We start from the raw sequence: 14954 nt of genomic DNA, 5'->3' as shown, positions 1-14954 counted from the left end.
GAGCAACCTGGCAGAGAAGCCTGGCCCTGTTTTTTCTATTGATGTACCCATTGTCCACTAAGTCCCAAGCTGATCTGACCAGGAGCTTGCCTGATTTCCTGTTGCAACCCTCCCACCATGCTTGTTCAAGCCCCCCAGAAGTACAGCTGTTCCCCTAGGAGGAGGCTGGGGAGAAGACAGTGTGTCTTTGATCAAGTTTTATCATTAGACATTGATAATGTAGTCACCAATGCATTTAGATTTTAGGAATTTCTTTTTTCAGTTTAATTCATCTGTTTTACTGATGATTAACTGATTTAAGTGAAAGGCAGGATAGAAACAAATCTAGTCTAAAGAGGTGTAATGAGCCTAGATGAAACTGTACACTGTTGTCATTTTTACAAATGATGATCCTGGATTTTCTGAAGAACAGTGTCTAGTCTCAATAGAATTTGCGAGCAAAGATCAAAATACACGTTGAAAGAATCAGTAGATGGAATAACAGAGTAGCTGGTACAAAGCGCAAGAAATAACAACACATGATGTCTGAAAAATAGAGAAGACAGACCCCTCATCTGCTAATTCAAAATCCACTGGGTTTTCCAGGAACCTAATCCTAGAGGATTACAAGAACTGACTGTAAATGTTTACTCAAATTTTAAGCTGTCAGTTACATCGAACAACATCCGATTAACATATCCCTTAGTGCACCAACCAAACTGATAAGTCTTAACAGTTAAGAGAAACAGATGCCAGTTCTGGACATCCAAGACTGAGCTGGATCCTAAAAAGTCAACAGGAGTACAGCACTCCTACACATATCTATTCAGAGGTAATCCCCACTGAATTCAATGGGGCTTACTCGAACATAAATGTGTACAGGATGGCCACTGTTCCATTGATATGAATGGGGCTTAAGTTAGTCATGACAACTAATTTGTCTCAATTATTTCCATAGTGCTTCATCAGAATTCACTTTCTTGGGATACAACCTACTGGTTAAAAAGACCCTTACCTCGATAATCAAATGTGACTACATGGTAACCCAGTGAACTCAGAACCTATAAGAGAAGAAAGTCACAGATAAGATTACAACATAATTTATGTAACACTCTTCAAAAAGTAAGAACTCTGCACTGTAGTCTTCTGCCCAACGTGCTATTTTTCCTATACTAAGGGAGAACTGCTTCCCACCCACAAGCAAATACAGGTCCAATCTTGTTATACACTAAATTTTTTATACATGGATTTGACTCAACATGAATGGCCATTGCAAATGAGAAGGAACATGCTGATCCCTGGAAAACGGGGAAAATGCATCCCTTTAAAAGCAGTTTAAAAAACTGAACAGTCCTTTAACAATAGCCTCCTTAATGAGGGGGGGGCAGCTGGCTGACAATCCATCAATCCTTCTCTCTCCAGAATGCCCCTCCCTTCCCCCTGAGCACATGAAAAGAAAGGTAATCACTTTGCATTGGTGAAGGGAGGGGCTGAATGAAGGCTTTTCTAAGCGCTTGGAGAAGGACTGATAGATGGATTGTCTTCTTAATGACTCTTCTTACATTACAAAGGTCAGCAAGGCTGTTTTTCAATGAAGGAAGGGACTTTGTTTTTTAAATTGATTTGCTTTAGTTTTTTTGCCATCCATGTGAGTTCTGGGAACCCTCAGGAATGAGACTCAACCTGTAACTGCAGTTGCAACCTGAAGCTGTGTAGGCCAGGATACAGTTAGTACAAACTGTAAATACAAACTAAGAAGAGGCCGAAGGCTATGGGTATGCCACTATGAATTTTTCCCCCATAGCTCTTGTGAGGCGGAGGGAATAGCTAAGGCATACAAGATAGAGATACTCCTACAGGTTAGAAGTTTGTACAGAAAAGCTATCAAGAAGACTGTACAAACTGAAAAGTAGTATATACTGTATAGCAGTGGTTCTCACACATTTAGCACCAGGACCCACTTTTTAGAATAAGAATCTGTCAGGACCCACTGGAAGTGATGTCATGACCGGAAGTGACATCATCAAGTAGGATAATTTTTAACAATCCTAGGCTGCAATCCTACCCACACTTACTCAGGAGTAAGTCCTGTTTACTAACATTGTTGAAAGAATATACATAGTAGCTTGTTAAAAATACAGGTCTGTAACATTTCCCCAAATGCAGTCATATACCATGTTAGCGTGAAGACTAATATACTAAAAATAAAATTCTGACGTGAATGGGGACCGACCCACAGTTTGATAAACACTGTATACAGTGTACAGTGTTGCAGTTCTCACCTTATAAAGTTCCACACGATGATCCCCTCCTCTATTAAAAGAATTTAGGAAAATTACAAATTAGTCTGAAATCCTCCAAGGTATAGTTCTTATGTCACCTACTTCTCAAATTAATGTGACATTAATTAAAAAAATCATTTGCCTCAAGTCGTCCAAAATCTAGCACATGTAAGTCTCCTTGATTTCCATTATGGTGGTCATTACACCCCCATTTTTCTTGTAAGCAAGCAAAGCAACTTAAGAAAGTCAATACAAAACACACAGCAGAGCAGCAACAGATCACAAGTAAAAGCTCACAACAGCATGATACCTGAGAGAGACCTCCACAAGGAGGGCAGTACTGTTATCAGTAAGTCTCTAGTACAGTGGTTCTCAAACTTTTTAAAGGTCCTAGAAGCTGCTACCTGATTTATAAATGCCAAGGGGTGTGGCTGTAATGGTGATTGGGTAGCAGTGCTCTCCTTCCCCCTCCAAGTAGCAGCCTGTTTAATCCTTGATGCACATAGCCTACTCTGCCCTATCAGCTCTGCAAACCACCAAAAATTGGGTCATGACCCAATGGTGGGTCCTAGATCCACACTACTCTACTATATTGCATACCTGCCTGCCTAATGCTATACAGGGACAGGACAGACAACAGGGCTTCAGATTCTGAGCCTGAAGTACTGGGCAAACTTAACCAGGAGCAGGCGATTCCCAAAGCAATCTGATCCTAGGCCATACAGGGCTTTAAAGGTTAATACCAGTACAGGCTGATACTTCTTATCCACAGATTTGGCTCAATGAGGGGCCACTGACCTGCACTGAGCCAGACGTGGCTCAACATGAAGACTCTGGTTGCCTCCGGAGACTGATCTGAGGGCTGGGAGGTTTTAAAACCAAGAGTGACTTTCTAAGGCCTCCCAGAGGCCTCATCAGTTATTTTGAGGGCCGAAGTTGTCAGAAACAGCCTCCCCGGCCCACAGATCAGCCTGCACAGGCAATCAGGAATTGAACCCTTACAGATAACGAGGTACCCCTGTACTTTTAAATCTAATGGATTTCACTGTTGGAGATTTAAACATTCATTTAAATTCTTTTATTAGTTTAAAGTGTGCAACTTCTGGCTAGAATTGTGCCCATCAATTTATGTTATTGACAACCCAATCCACGCATGTCTACTCAGAAGCAAGTCCTATTATAGCCAATGGGGTTACACACTCCCAAATAAGTGTGGATAGGACTATAGCCTAAATTACACATTTACTCTTTGGGGATAGAACTCCCCCTCCAAAAATAATTACCAACTTTTACAAGGAGCAGGAACAGTCCTCTCCAAAGTTTTTTTGTTTTTTTAAACTAAGCTAAAGGGTACAAAGTGTGGAAGACAGACCACTTCTGATACGGCATCTAACAAGAAAAAAGTCAATTTTCAATTTACATGCCATTAACTAGAAAAGACTCTATAAAAAATAATACTAATACACATAGCAAACTGAGAACATAAAAAGAAAGACTCCTGTCTTTTAATATGATGCAAATACAGCCCAGCATTTTGGTGATGGAGGGAGAAGTCTGAAAGGGACCCAACAACTACAGGTAAATAATTTCACAATTTGCTGCCTATTAATGGTATCCCATATCTACCACTTGAGCTGGATTGCCTTCCCTTCACAATGATATGATTGAGGTTCAGAGCAGTCACAAGAACCAAAATATCTTAGCAGTGGGTTCACTTTCCTTTCTCTCTTACCTTGTACCTGCATTTCCATGTAAGTAAAGGATCACAGGGTGGTTGGAACCCAAAACATCCTCATACCACAGCTGGTCCTTCCCTTGAGCAGCTTTCCATAAAGCTGTAGGAACCGTGTGCCTAGAAGCAAACAGCAATTTATTTAAGAGATTTCTACTCCAACTTTCCACCCCATGTGGAGAACTACTCAGTTGCTTATTGGGAGCAGTTTGCTAGGCACTTGCCAGTAAAAATTGCTTCTATCTGTTGATATCCTGTGACATCTGTTGGCTGTATTGTTTTGAATCGTTTTCAGTTTATACAACCTGATAATATGCAAATCCTTGGGCAATGTGAAAACTTCTGCCTGCTTAACCCTTGCCTTGTGTGGTTTATTATTAGATCTGTGTGGCGGGGGGGGGGGGGGCTGGCTGGATGATTAATTCATCTCTGAAGGAAGGTGTTGCCCTTGGTAAGGTAGGAGGTTAAACTTAGCGGTGTGTCTGACTGATTTTTGACTAATCTTATCCTAGGCCAGATACTGAAAAACTGGTAGTAAATAATACTACCAGTAACTGTCATCTAAGAACTGTGCCATCTCTAATTTATTAAAAATATAGTGAAAGATCATATGTTTTTATTCACTAACTTTTTTAATTCTGGTCTTCATAACATTTTTGTAATCACTATCAGAGTAAGTGCCCTGTCATACCAGTAGAACCACCATCCTTCTTTAATGTGTCTGGTGCAGTGTTTCTCAAACTATGGGTCGGGACCCACTAGGCGGGTTGTGAGCCAATTTCAGGTGGGTCCCCATTCATTTCACTATTTTATTTTTACTATATTAGAATTGATGTTACATGTTGTATTGAGCCCTGTGGAAACTGAGCCACATGTGTGCATTTACTCATGAGTAGGCAAGCTTACATCAGCTCCTGTCAAAAGCCAGGTGAAGGGGAACACAAGGCCTCCAGAATGGCCCAATGAAACTGGAGCTCAAACACACACTCTAGAAGGCACAGCACACCATAGTAAAAAGGATAAAAACAGAGAATTGAGCAGCTGGTAAGGTGAAACTTGTTTTAATCTTGTAAAGCTAGCTTGGTCCCAACAGAGTGTTAGTTTACAAAGTGGATTCTAGTGCTAAAAAGTTGGGAACCACTGCGCTATACTATCTAATCCCAGGGAGACTATTATAATTCTGGAGCACTGTCTGTCCAGATGTGAATTAACAAACTGAAATTAAATCAAGACAAAACACAGAGGAACTCTTAGTTTGGAGAACTGCTACTCAAGCGCTGGATTGTCAATCTGTCCTGAGTCCACACTCACTCCCCAAGATCAGGCTTAAAACTTGGGAGATCCTTCTGGATTCTCTGCTGCTTCTGGTTTGCCCGGTGGCCAGTGTGGCATCTGCCAGCCAAGGCTGGTGGACCATATTTTTTCTTGAATCACACTGACCATGGCGGTCCACGCCTTGGCGACAGTGAGATTTGTCTACTGTAATATGCTCTATGATGGGCCACCCTTGAAGACTGTCTGGACAGCAGTTAGTGCAGAACGCAGTGGCCCAGTGTTTCTTAAACTGTGGGTTGGGACCCACTAGATGGGTCGTGAGCCAATTTCAGGTGGGTCCCCATTCATTTCAATATTTTATTTTTAATATATTATTGATGCTACCAAGGTATGTGACTGCATTTGGGGAAATGTTACAGATCTGTGCTTTTAACAAGCTACCATGTATATTCTTTTAACAATGATAGTAAATGGGACTTACTCCTGCCTAAGTGTGGGTAGTTTTGCAGCCTAGGATTGTTAAAAATTCTCCTGCTTGATGATGTCACTTCCAGTCATGACATCACTTCCAGTGGGCCCTGACAGATTCTCATTCTAAAAAGTGGGTCCCGGTGCAAAATGTGTGAGAACCACTGCAGTGGCCGATGTGGTCTTCAGACTGTCAATTAGACTGTCAGACCACTGCTCCTGCAGCGGAATGACTGTATGTTTCCAGACACAATTCAAGGTGCTGGTTTTTAACCTTTTACAACCCTTTAAGGTTTGGGGAGGGGACCTCATCCCCGGAGGTCATCCAAGGGGACCTTCCTTTAAATGTGCCCCCAACTGAAGCCAGGTTGGCAGCAACAAGGGTTATGGCCTTCTCTGTAGCAACACAATTACAGAACTCCCTCCCAGTTGAACTGAGAACTGTTCCCTCCTTGGAAGCCTCTAGTAGGGGCTAAAAACATTTTTTTCTAGTTTGCTTTCCTGCCTCGGTTTTTAGTTTTATATGTAGCTATCCCTGCTATTTTTAGATGATTTTGTTCTTTGCTGCTTTTACTGCATTTTTATGTCATTTTATGCTGGTTTTTGTTTTGTTTTTATAATGTTCATTAAATACAAAGATAAAAGGTAAACCACACTCGGTGCCTCATTGTTACGGAGCAAAGAATGGAGTTGAAATCTTCTAAATTTTAATATATACTATCTGTCTACTTGATCACATCATGTCAGCAGCAAAGCTTCATTCAGAACATCTAATCAATCATTTTAGTGCCTAAATGGAAGCATGTGTGGAAAATATCTTGAATACAAGGTACCTATTGGTGTGTGGCTTTAGTTGGGAGCATGCTCAAAGAATATTCTTTTGTAGTTGAAAGTTCTCCAAGTAGGGAGGGACCACTGTTTCACCCGTGCTTTCCATGCACAATGTCTTGGCTTCGATCCTTGGCATCTCCAGTTGATCTTAAGCAGGAAACATCAGTGACTGAGATTTGGGAGAGCTTCTTCCAGTCAGTGTAGATAATACTGGGCTGGATGGACCAATTGTTTCACTTGCTACAAGTCAACTTGATTTGTTCATATATGTTCTGACAGGACAAATGCTCTAGGTCAGTGGTTCTCACACATTTAGCACCAAGATCCACTTTTTAGAATCTGTCAGGACCCACCGGAAGTGATGTCATGACTGGAAGTGACATCATCAAGCTGGAAAATTTTTAGCAGTCCTAGGTTGTGATCCTACCCACACTTACCCAGGAATATGTCCTGTTTACTATCATTGTTAAAAGCATATACATAGTAGCTTCTGTAACATTTCCCCAAATGCAGGTCTGTAACATTTCCCCAAATGCAGTCACATACCATGGGAGTATCAAGTCTAATATATTAAAAATAAAATACTGAAGTGAATCGGGGCCCACCTGAAATTAGCTCGTGACCGACCTAGTGGGTCCCAACCCACAGTTTGAGAAACGCTGCTCTAGGCAGTTATCTTGAACTAGCTTGTCATTTTCACAGGTTAACTGAGGAAAATTCAGGCCAATAATTGGTCATCCTTTCCCAGCCAATGAGGGAGAGGATCGAATATGCAAGAGAGCAACCAGCTGCCCTGTGAGGAGAGTAAAAGGCAGCAGGGCAAAGAACCATCAACTCTCTTTGCTGCTGCCTCCTTAAATGTAAACTGTGCCACTCCCCCACCCCACATTTGTCCTAGAAACACCAATGACCATGCAAGAAGAATTGTTATTTTCTTGTAATATTTTATATGATTCTCATTAAACTTACAGATATTACTTACAGATATTAAGATATTTTAAAGATATAAAAATAGTATAAGCAATCTGTTTTTCCAGGCTTCCAAGAAGTTGCAACTCCTGATGTCAAGAAGTTGGCAAGTTTAACCAGAACTACTTAGTGGCAGAGATTTCTTACTTCACTTTAACTGAAGATTATCCCTCAACATTTTAGATTCTACTTAAATTTCATTAACTAAGTAGGTTATACTGACTATACACCTCAGAAGATGCAATGACAGATGTGAGTTTTTTTTAACTACCTGCAGCCAGCATGGAGTCATAACAATCACTGGAAGAACCCATTTGTTACTATTTAGATGTTTGGAGGTGCAGGGAGCCCTGTGGATGGCTCCCTGGACCTACCAGGACTCCAGCACTGGCAGCAAGTAGGTTAAAAAAACCCTCCCACCCACAGCAGCAGAACAATCCTGGGGATTGTGTCACGACTTTCCCCCACCCCTTCTAGGGCCAGAGGTAGGGCTTTTCAGGCTGGGGTGTCACAACATCCAAGTTTGAGAACTTCTGCACAAGAGATAGGGGGAAATGGGGTTGGTGGGGGCAGAGTGAGTCCCAGGAGGGGGCAGGAGCAGCGTTGGGTCCCTACTCTCATACTTTATTGGGGAGGGGAGTTGTGGCATGAAAAGGTTGAAGACCACTGATTTAAGCCAAATGATATCAATTATACACATCTTATTATGAGTATTGTGGCTCAATACGAATTCACTAAACCAGATGGCTCTAAAAGTCAGTTTAAAAAGACAGAATCAAAATGCCACACTACAAATAGCATGCAAAATAGTGAAAAGGCTTCAGGATAAGACGCAGGAAGTCACCTGATCAGGAGGCATGGCTGTCAGAGTTCTTCTTTTAAGGCAGTACTTCTCAAGGTATGGGTCACGATCTGCACCCTCCCACCCACCCCTGCGCTGGTTTGACTCCAAATAGGAGCCGTTCCAGAAGCCCCATTACTTACTGGAGCATACAGAGATCTCTCCCAGTGCAGCAACCCACTCTACAGGCCTCTGCCGGCCTCAGAAGCCTCCATAAGCTACAGTTTTCGGAAGCAAACCAGAAGTTGCTTACAGAGGCTCCTGATGGCCACAGAGGCCTGTAGAGTGGGTTGCCGGGACAGGAGAGGCCTCCAGCACTACTAGTAGCATCATAACACACTGCAGAGGACAAGGTGGATCACGGAACTGCAAATCTGAGAAACCATGTTTTCTGGTATTTTATCAACAGGTTTAAATATTAGCTACAACAAGTGAGAGCACGCCATGATTCTCAAGTTTCTCATAACATAGAGATCATAGAATCATAGAGTTGGAAGGAACTTGCAAGAACAAGTCCAAACCCTTGCCAAAGCAGGCTTTCCACAATTACAACATCCCCAACAGATGCTTCACCATCCTCTGCTTAAATTCTTCTAACAAGGCAGACTGTTCCAGCACCAAATAGTTCTGTGCCATCAGGAGGACATTCCTAATGTTTAAGCAAGATCTTCCTTATTGCAATTTAAATCCATTTTTCCTGGTCCTACCCTCCTGAGCAACAGAGAACAAATCTCTATCTTTTATGCGACAGCCCCTTAGTTATTAAAGATGGGACCTCGGTATCCACTGATTTGACTGATCCACTGATTGGACCGCCTATACCAGAGTCCACCTTTAAATGCCTTGGAACAAAGGAAAAAAGCACCAGAATCCCATTTCTTATCTTTGTGGTGTTAAATAATTCTAATTTCATTCCATTTGATTCCACCCCATCTAATGGCGGAATGCAGTGTGATGTGTATACCAATACATTCTGGGGCAACAATGGAGGACAAGAAACCTGAGCATGAGTCTTTAAAGCTATTTTTCCAACGATGTGGTAGCCATAGCTTTTTTTAATCCACTAGGGGTTCTGGAACACAACCCCAGTAGATAATGGAGCACAACCTATATAGCTATATCATCTCTCAACGGGCTCTTCTCCAAGCTAGCTCAACTCCTTCAATCTGCCCTGAAAGGACAAAGTCTGCACGTCTCTAAATTATAAAAAGAGATGCAATCCTTCGAGCTGCCTCCAGTTATGCCAAATCCCCAAAGGAGTAGTCACCTCATTGTACAGTTAAAATTGGTCACCTGAGCCACTAACCCAAGAGCACAGTAGACAAGGTTTTGGGCAGCTGATTACAGTACACAGCAAACACACACTGTCCAGGCTAAACTATGTAACTTCTTAGAGTTTGTTCTTGCTGAGTGCAATAAGATATCTGGCCCTACTATCTAGTTGTCACTATTCCCCACAATTGTAAATTTCTCCAGAACTAGCCTCCAGAGTCAACTTTCTAGAAAATTTAACTACAGTTTCTCATCGTCACAGGGTATATTAGAATAGGAACTTGGAGAATTGGTGCCTGAAAAGATACCTACTTATGCTACTCATCTGAAAAAATTACATGGGTTTCAACTGAGTGGTAACTTATGTTCTACTCCTACTTATTTATGAAAGCCTTCATCTTTCTCCTGCCGTGTTCTCTTTCTAGAACAGAGTTACTTGGGAAATAGTGCTATATTATTTCATCAGAACATGAAAAACAGCTCAATTTTCTTAGGTCTACTGTACTAAGGCATTATTTTGTGCTGCTGATAGTTATGTTTCAGTTAGTATCACTACCCTCCTTGCCTCCTTAGCAGGTTTGATCTAATTGCTGTACTTAATTCAGCTATGGTTCAGACAGCACAGCATCTCTCAAAAGAAAGACTTCATGTTTCTTTCAGTGAGCGATATATCCACGCACACAAATACGATATTTGCAGGCACGTACTTTGTGTTACATTAGTTTTCTCAATGACAGGATCAAAACTATGGTCTCCATATATAAAAGGACACCAAGGAAAGGAACAAAGCCTTCCTTACCAGACTCCAATAGTTACATCATCCTCTGGCTGTAGGTAGTAATTGTAGGTGTGGTTTAAACCTTGGTCTTGGGGTCTTTTCAAGTCAATAAAGTAGGGCACTCTCACTGAAACAGAAGAGATGACATCATAAAGTTGTAAAGAGCATGTAAACAGACCTGTACAAATAATGTGACTGACAAGTGGGCTATTATGATACACAACTTGTTCAGACACAAAACTGTATTCTTTAAAGTTTAGCTACCATTGATATACAGGGGTTCACAACTGCAAGGATGACCCTTGTTCCTCTCAGCAATCTAGCACCAAATCAGAAATTCCAAGCAGCTCTAAGCTGGATGTCTTCCCCATAGCTAAGCTGTAGTGCCAAGCACAGTGCAGCTATAAGGATGAGGCTTGTGCCCCTTTTCCAACTACAAGCTGGAGAAGAAGGTTGAAAAGCATATTTTATTATGTTAAAATAGAGCACTTAGGCAAGCAACTCTAGAAGGGATCACAATCTTTTTCTTCATTTAACATTTCATAAAGCCAAAAGCAACTTCTAACACAAATATTGTCTATAAATAGATTTGCTAAATTCCACATTTAAAAATTTTGTTTTAATATATAAAGCTGCTGATCCTTCTTGGTCAATATGTACTGACTGACAGGGGATCTCCAGGATTTCAGACAGGAATTTATCTCTGCCTTTCCTGGAGATGCTAGGGATATAGAACATGGGACCTTCTGCATGCAAAGCATGTGCTTTGCCCCTGAGCTACAGCCCCATTCCAGCTGCAAGCTATAAAATCACAAGTAAAAGAAATAGGCTCATAAGAATTAATACCAGTATTCATAAGGTGAAACAAGACAAGACATTTGGCCAGGTCCTGCATCTGTTAGCAAACACTTGTCATGCTATTCAGACACACCTAGAATAGTGTTGCAATTCCCAACATTATGCTTGGGAATATCCCAGAAAAGCAACAAACTGCTTTCTTGGAAGCAGTGAAAGTCTCAGGTTTCATCATTATTATAATTCCAGACTTCAATTTAAAAATGTATGCTTTTACAACTCCTGCTGAGATGACAAAGCATTCAACAACCAAAAAAAGATGTATGTGCACACCTTCCTGCAAGCACAATCTCCTCCACTTGTGCCTGCATGCAACACATGCTTGCATTGTTCTGTTCTTCCATTGAACAGAATGGGGAGTCCATACAAGGACAGGAGTTCAAAGTGCAGACTGGAGCCTGAATACACCCAGAGAGAGTAAATTTTTTATCTGAGCGGGTTTCTTTTTTTTCCTTTAATATCTGGAAATCAGAGTGCTACAGAACAGCTTACTGGTGAAAGATTCAAAGACACTATAACAAAGGCTTTTAGTTACTCTTCAAATTAAAGGACTCATTAGTCAGCACTACAGTGCAGGGATTGACTTTGAGGATCCTTTGCCCCACTTAGCCTGCATAGGAGACAGCAGAAAGGTTCTCAGATTCATTTAAAGCTCCCCAGGCACTCATACACACCTAATAAAAGACCTCTGCCTAGGCTCAGAAATGAGTGAAGGTGTGGAATACATATGTTTTCTACATGGGCAGGAGGTCTGGTCTAGAGGGTAGAGCCTCCATTTGCCTGAAGATTAACATCCACAAGGTCGCCAGTTCGAGGCCACCGGCACCGTGCGACCTTGAAGCAGCTGGCAAGCTGCAGCTGAGCTGTTCCATCTGCTCGGAGCGTGGGAGGATGGAGGCAGAATGTGAAACCAGATCGGAGTGTAACATCTTGAATGTGGTGGTTCTTGAAAGAGAGAACCTTCTTTCAATTTGTAAAAATCCCTGCGTGGATTTAATAAGCCTGCCTGTGTAAACCGCCTTGAATAAAGTCTTGAATAAAGACCAAGAAAGGCAGTATATAAATACTGTATATTATTATTATTATTATATGGAAACAGTAACCATGCAGGAAGTTCATTATGTATGTAGCAGCTCTGAATAGGCTCAATTCCAATAAGCTATCACTAAGTAGTCTACAAACTCATATGGCCTGTCCATCATTCGGGTGGGGTAGGAAGCAGGAAAACGTGTCTTTCCACTTCCACGTATTTGTCCCTGTCACACCCACAATTTGAACCCAAGTTCTCTGTGGGAGAAAACTTGTAGCACAGGTTTAGATAACATAATGAGTGCATTAGAAGTGGATCCTGAATTATCCAGCTCATTCCCCACCACTTGGTACTATTACTTGTGCTTTGCTTCAAGGGTATTGTGGCATCTGACTAAGAAATTTAGCATACACTTCTGCAGATTAGAGCTAATACATGAAATAAGTTCTTGTCCACGAAAGCTTGTGCTAAATGCTTTTCTAAGTTTTTCAGGCACCACAAGACCCTTGGTTATTTTTGCTGCCATAAACTAGCATGGCTATCTTGGCCCTGCTTAAGATTAAAAAAATTATAAGGAAACTCATGTACTTGTTGGGACAGAACTACACAGTACAGGTAAGACATTCAATGTTGACCTCTGCCAAATGCAAAGCCTTTGCAAAAGGGAATCGGGTTGCAGCAGCAAAAGGGAACGGAGGGGAATAAAGTCCCAGGAAAGTAACTATAGCAACTAACCAGCTGCCTGCCTAAGCTTAGAGGAGAAAGAACCTGTTCAGAGTTGAAAGGCTCTGCCCTCTGATTGACCCGGAGATAAGGCGAAGTGAGAATTGGGGCTTGATTACTTGGCAAAAATGTCAAGGTACTTATTAAATCACAGTTTGTCAAAACAGATAAATAAATTACCTGCTATCTACAAGATTCACAATATGATATATAGATTTAAAACTTTCTAAAAACCTAAAGGGAAAGGTGAGATGACAAAGGGCTTCCGACACAATAGCATCACTAAAGGATTAAAAAATCCTGTGTTTGCAGAGTATCTGCAAAAGCCAAGAGCAAAATTTCTATATATCAGGAAGGCACACTGTTTGGTATGACTGTATTCTAAACACAACATAAAAGATCTTACTAGAGAGGGCAGAGGAAGAACAATGGTTCTTTTACTAGCCAATACTAGAACATTCTCTGCAAATTCTAATTAAAAAAACTGCAGGCAGCATCAAGTCTTTCCTCTATCATTATTTCCAAAGACTATTGAAATACACCAACATCCCACCTCCTGCTTTATACATGAACTAGGCAGACAGATGAATAATATCTTGTTTACTCCCAAATGCAAGGGGGATTACTGTAAATAATATTCCTATTCAGTGGTGGTATGAGGTTTGGAGTTGGTGGGGCCAATGTCTTTTGCTCATGCATAACCACATCATTACAATTGCTGTAGTAGTTTATATGTACAGTACATATGCTAAGTGTACTGGATAACCATATGTACAGTACATATGCTAAGTGTACTGGTTATCACTTTTGGATAACCACTATAAGTCAGACAAAAGCCCTTCACCAATACTTCCCCCTGTAATGTATTTTTCAAATATTAATCTGCCATTCTAGAAAATGACAACTGACAGTCACTTCTTGCATTATCACACTAATGATATTATCAAAAATTTGAACATTAGAGAAGAGTGTGTTTTGTGTTACTTCACATATCCTCAAACATGGAGGGTATTTATTGTAGCCTTTACTCATGCTCAAAGCTCAGTATGACCACTGTACAATTAACAGCCTTCATATTGGGGGCTTGTGAGGCAAAAAAAATAAATGCAGTACAGAACACAATCTTCTCAGGAACTTAGTGCAGAATAGGGTAGCCAACTGAAGTTAGTCAAAAAGAAGTTCCTCTGCACCCTCCAAACATTTTTTTTAACATAATGCCAAACTATTAAAATCTCCAGGATTACTTTCAAAAATCTCCTGGACACATTTAAGTCAAACTATAACTATAGCTATAACTATACGACACAACTATACAAATTTATACTTTCAGAATAGGCATGTATTTCATTTATTCAGGAAGAACTAATACTAAACACTTCAGATGAAGCTAGATCATTCTGCCAGCTACTTCTCACAGTTTAACCACAGGGTTTTTGTGAGGATAAAAGGGGGTTGAAGGAACAACATATCTGGCAGTTACAGCTCCTTGGAGGCCATGACCTCAAAATTGAACATAATTCTTTGGTGAAAGAAGGGACACTGAGGAGAAGTTCTACTAGCCACACTTACACCCTTCTACCAACAGTGCCTGTCAAGACTAGCAACCAGGACTGTCACAAAACAAGGGGAAATCTGCGCTTTAGAATTATGCCTTTTCTTCCTAATATAGAAACTCATTCCTATATAGAGTCAGTCAATATGAAGGAAGTGGTATTCAAGACGTATTAAGCAGGGCCAACCCTACCAAGGCTCTTTGTTATGCTTTCTAACGACAGACTCACTGAATTTATGTGACTGGTTGAAAGTTCACAACTGCTGGCAATCTTAGTAGCAATCGGCTGAAAGTTTTGAGAAGGAACAATCCAAATTTTCAGCCAAGGGTAGAAATAATTAGAACCTTCCTGTACTGAAAAGACTGT

General features: G+C 41.0%; 1 protein-coding gene across 2 annotated transcripts in view; it reads right to left on the bottom strand.

The window, feature by feature from the left end:
- The window catches only part of LOC136649084 (lysophosphatidylserine lipase ABHD12), a 58158-nt gene that overhangs the window by 21322 nt on the left and 21882 nt on the right, over positions 1–14954 (bottom strand). For both annotated transcript variants that reach the window (XM_066625502.1, XM_066625511.1), the window contains exons 3-6: positions 10449–10554; positions 3994–4113; positions 2262–2292; positions 995–1040 (exon numbers count right to left, since the gene is read on the bottom strand). In XM_066625502.1, coding sequence (XP_066481599.1) covers positions 995–1040; positions 2262–2292; positions 3994–4113; positions 10449–10554 — 303 coding nt within the window. The remainder of the gene's footprint in view (positions 1–994; positions 1041–2261; positions 2293–3993; positions 4114–10448; positions 10555–14954) is intronic.

The sequence above is a fragment of the Tiliqua scincoides genome, chromosome 1 (genome assembly GCF_035046505.1).
Source record: "Tiliqua scincoides isolate rTilSci1 chromosome 1, rTilSci1.hap2, whole genome shotgun sequence".
Taxonomy (NCBI): domain Eukaryota; kingdom Metazoa; phylum Chordata; class Lepidosauria; order Squamata; family Scincidae; genus Tiliqua; species Tiliqua scincoides.
This window is presented reverse-complemented; position numbering and strand designations above follow the sequence as displayed.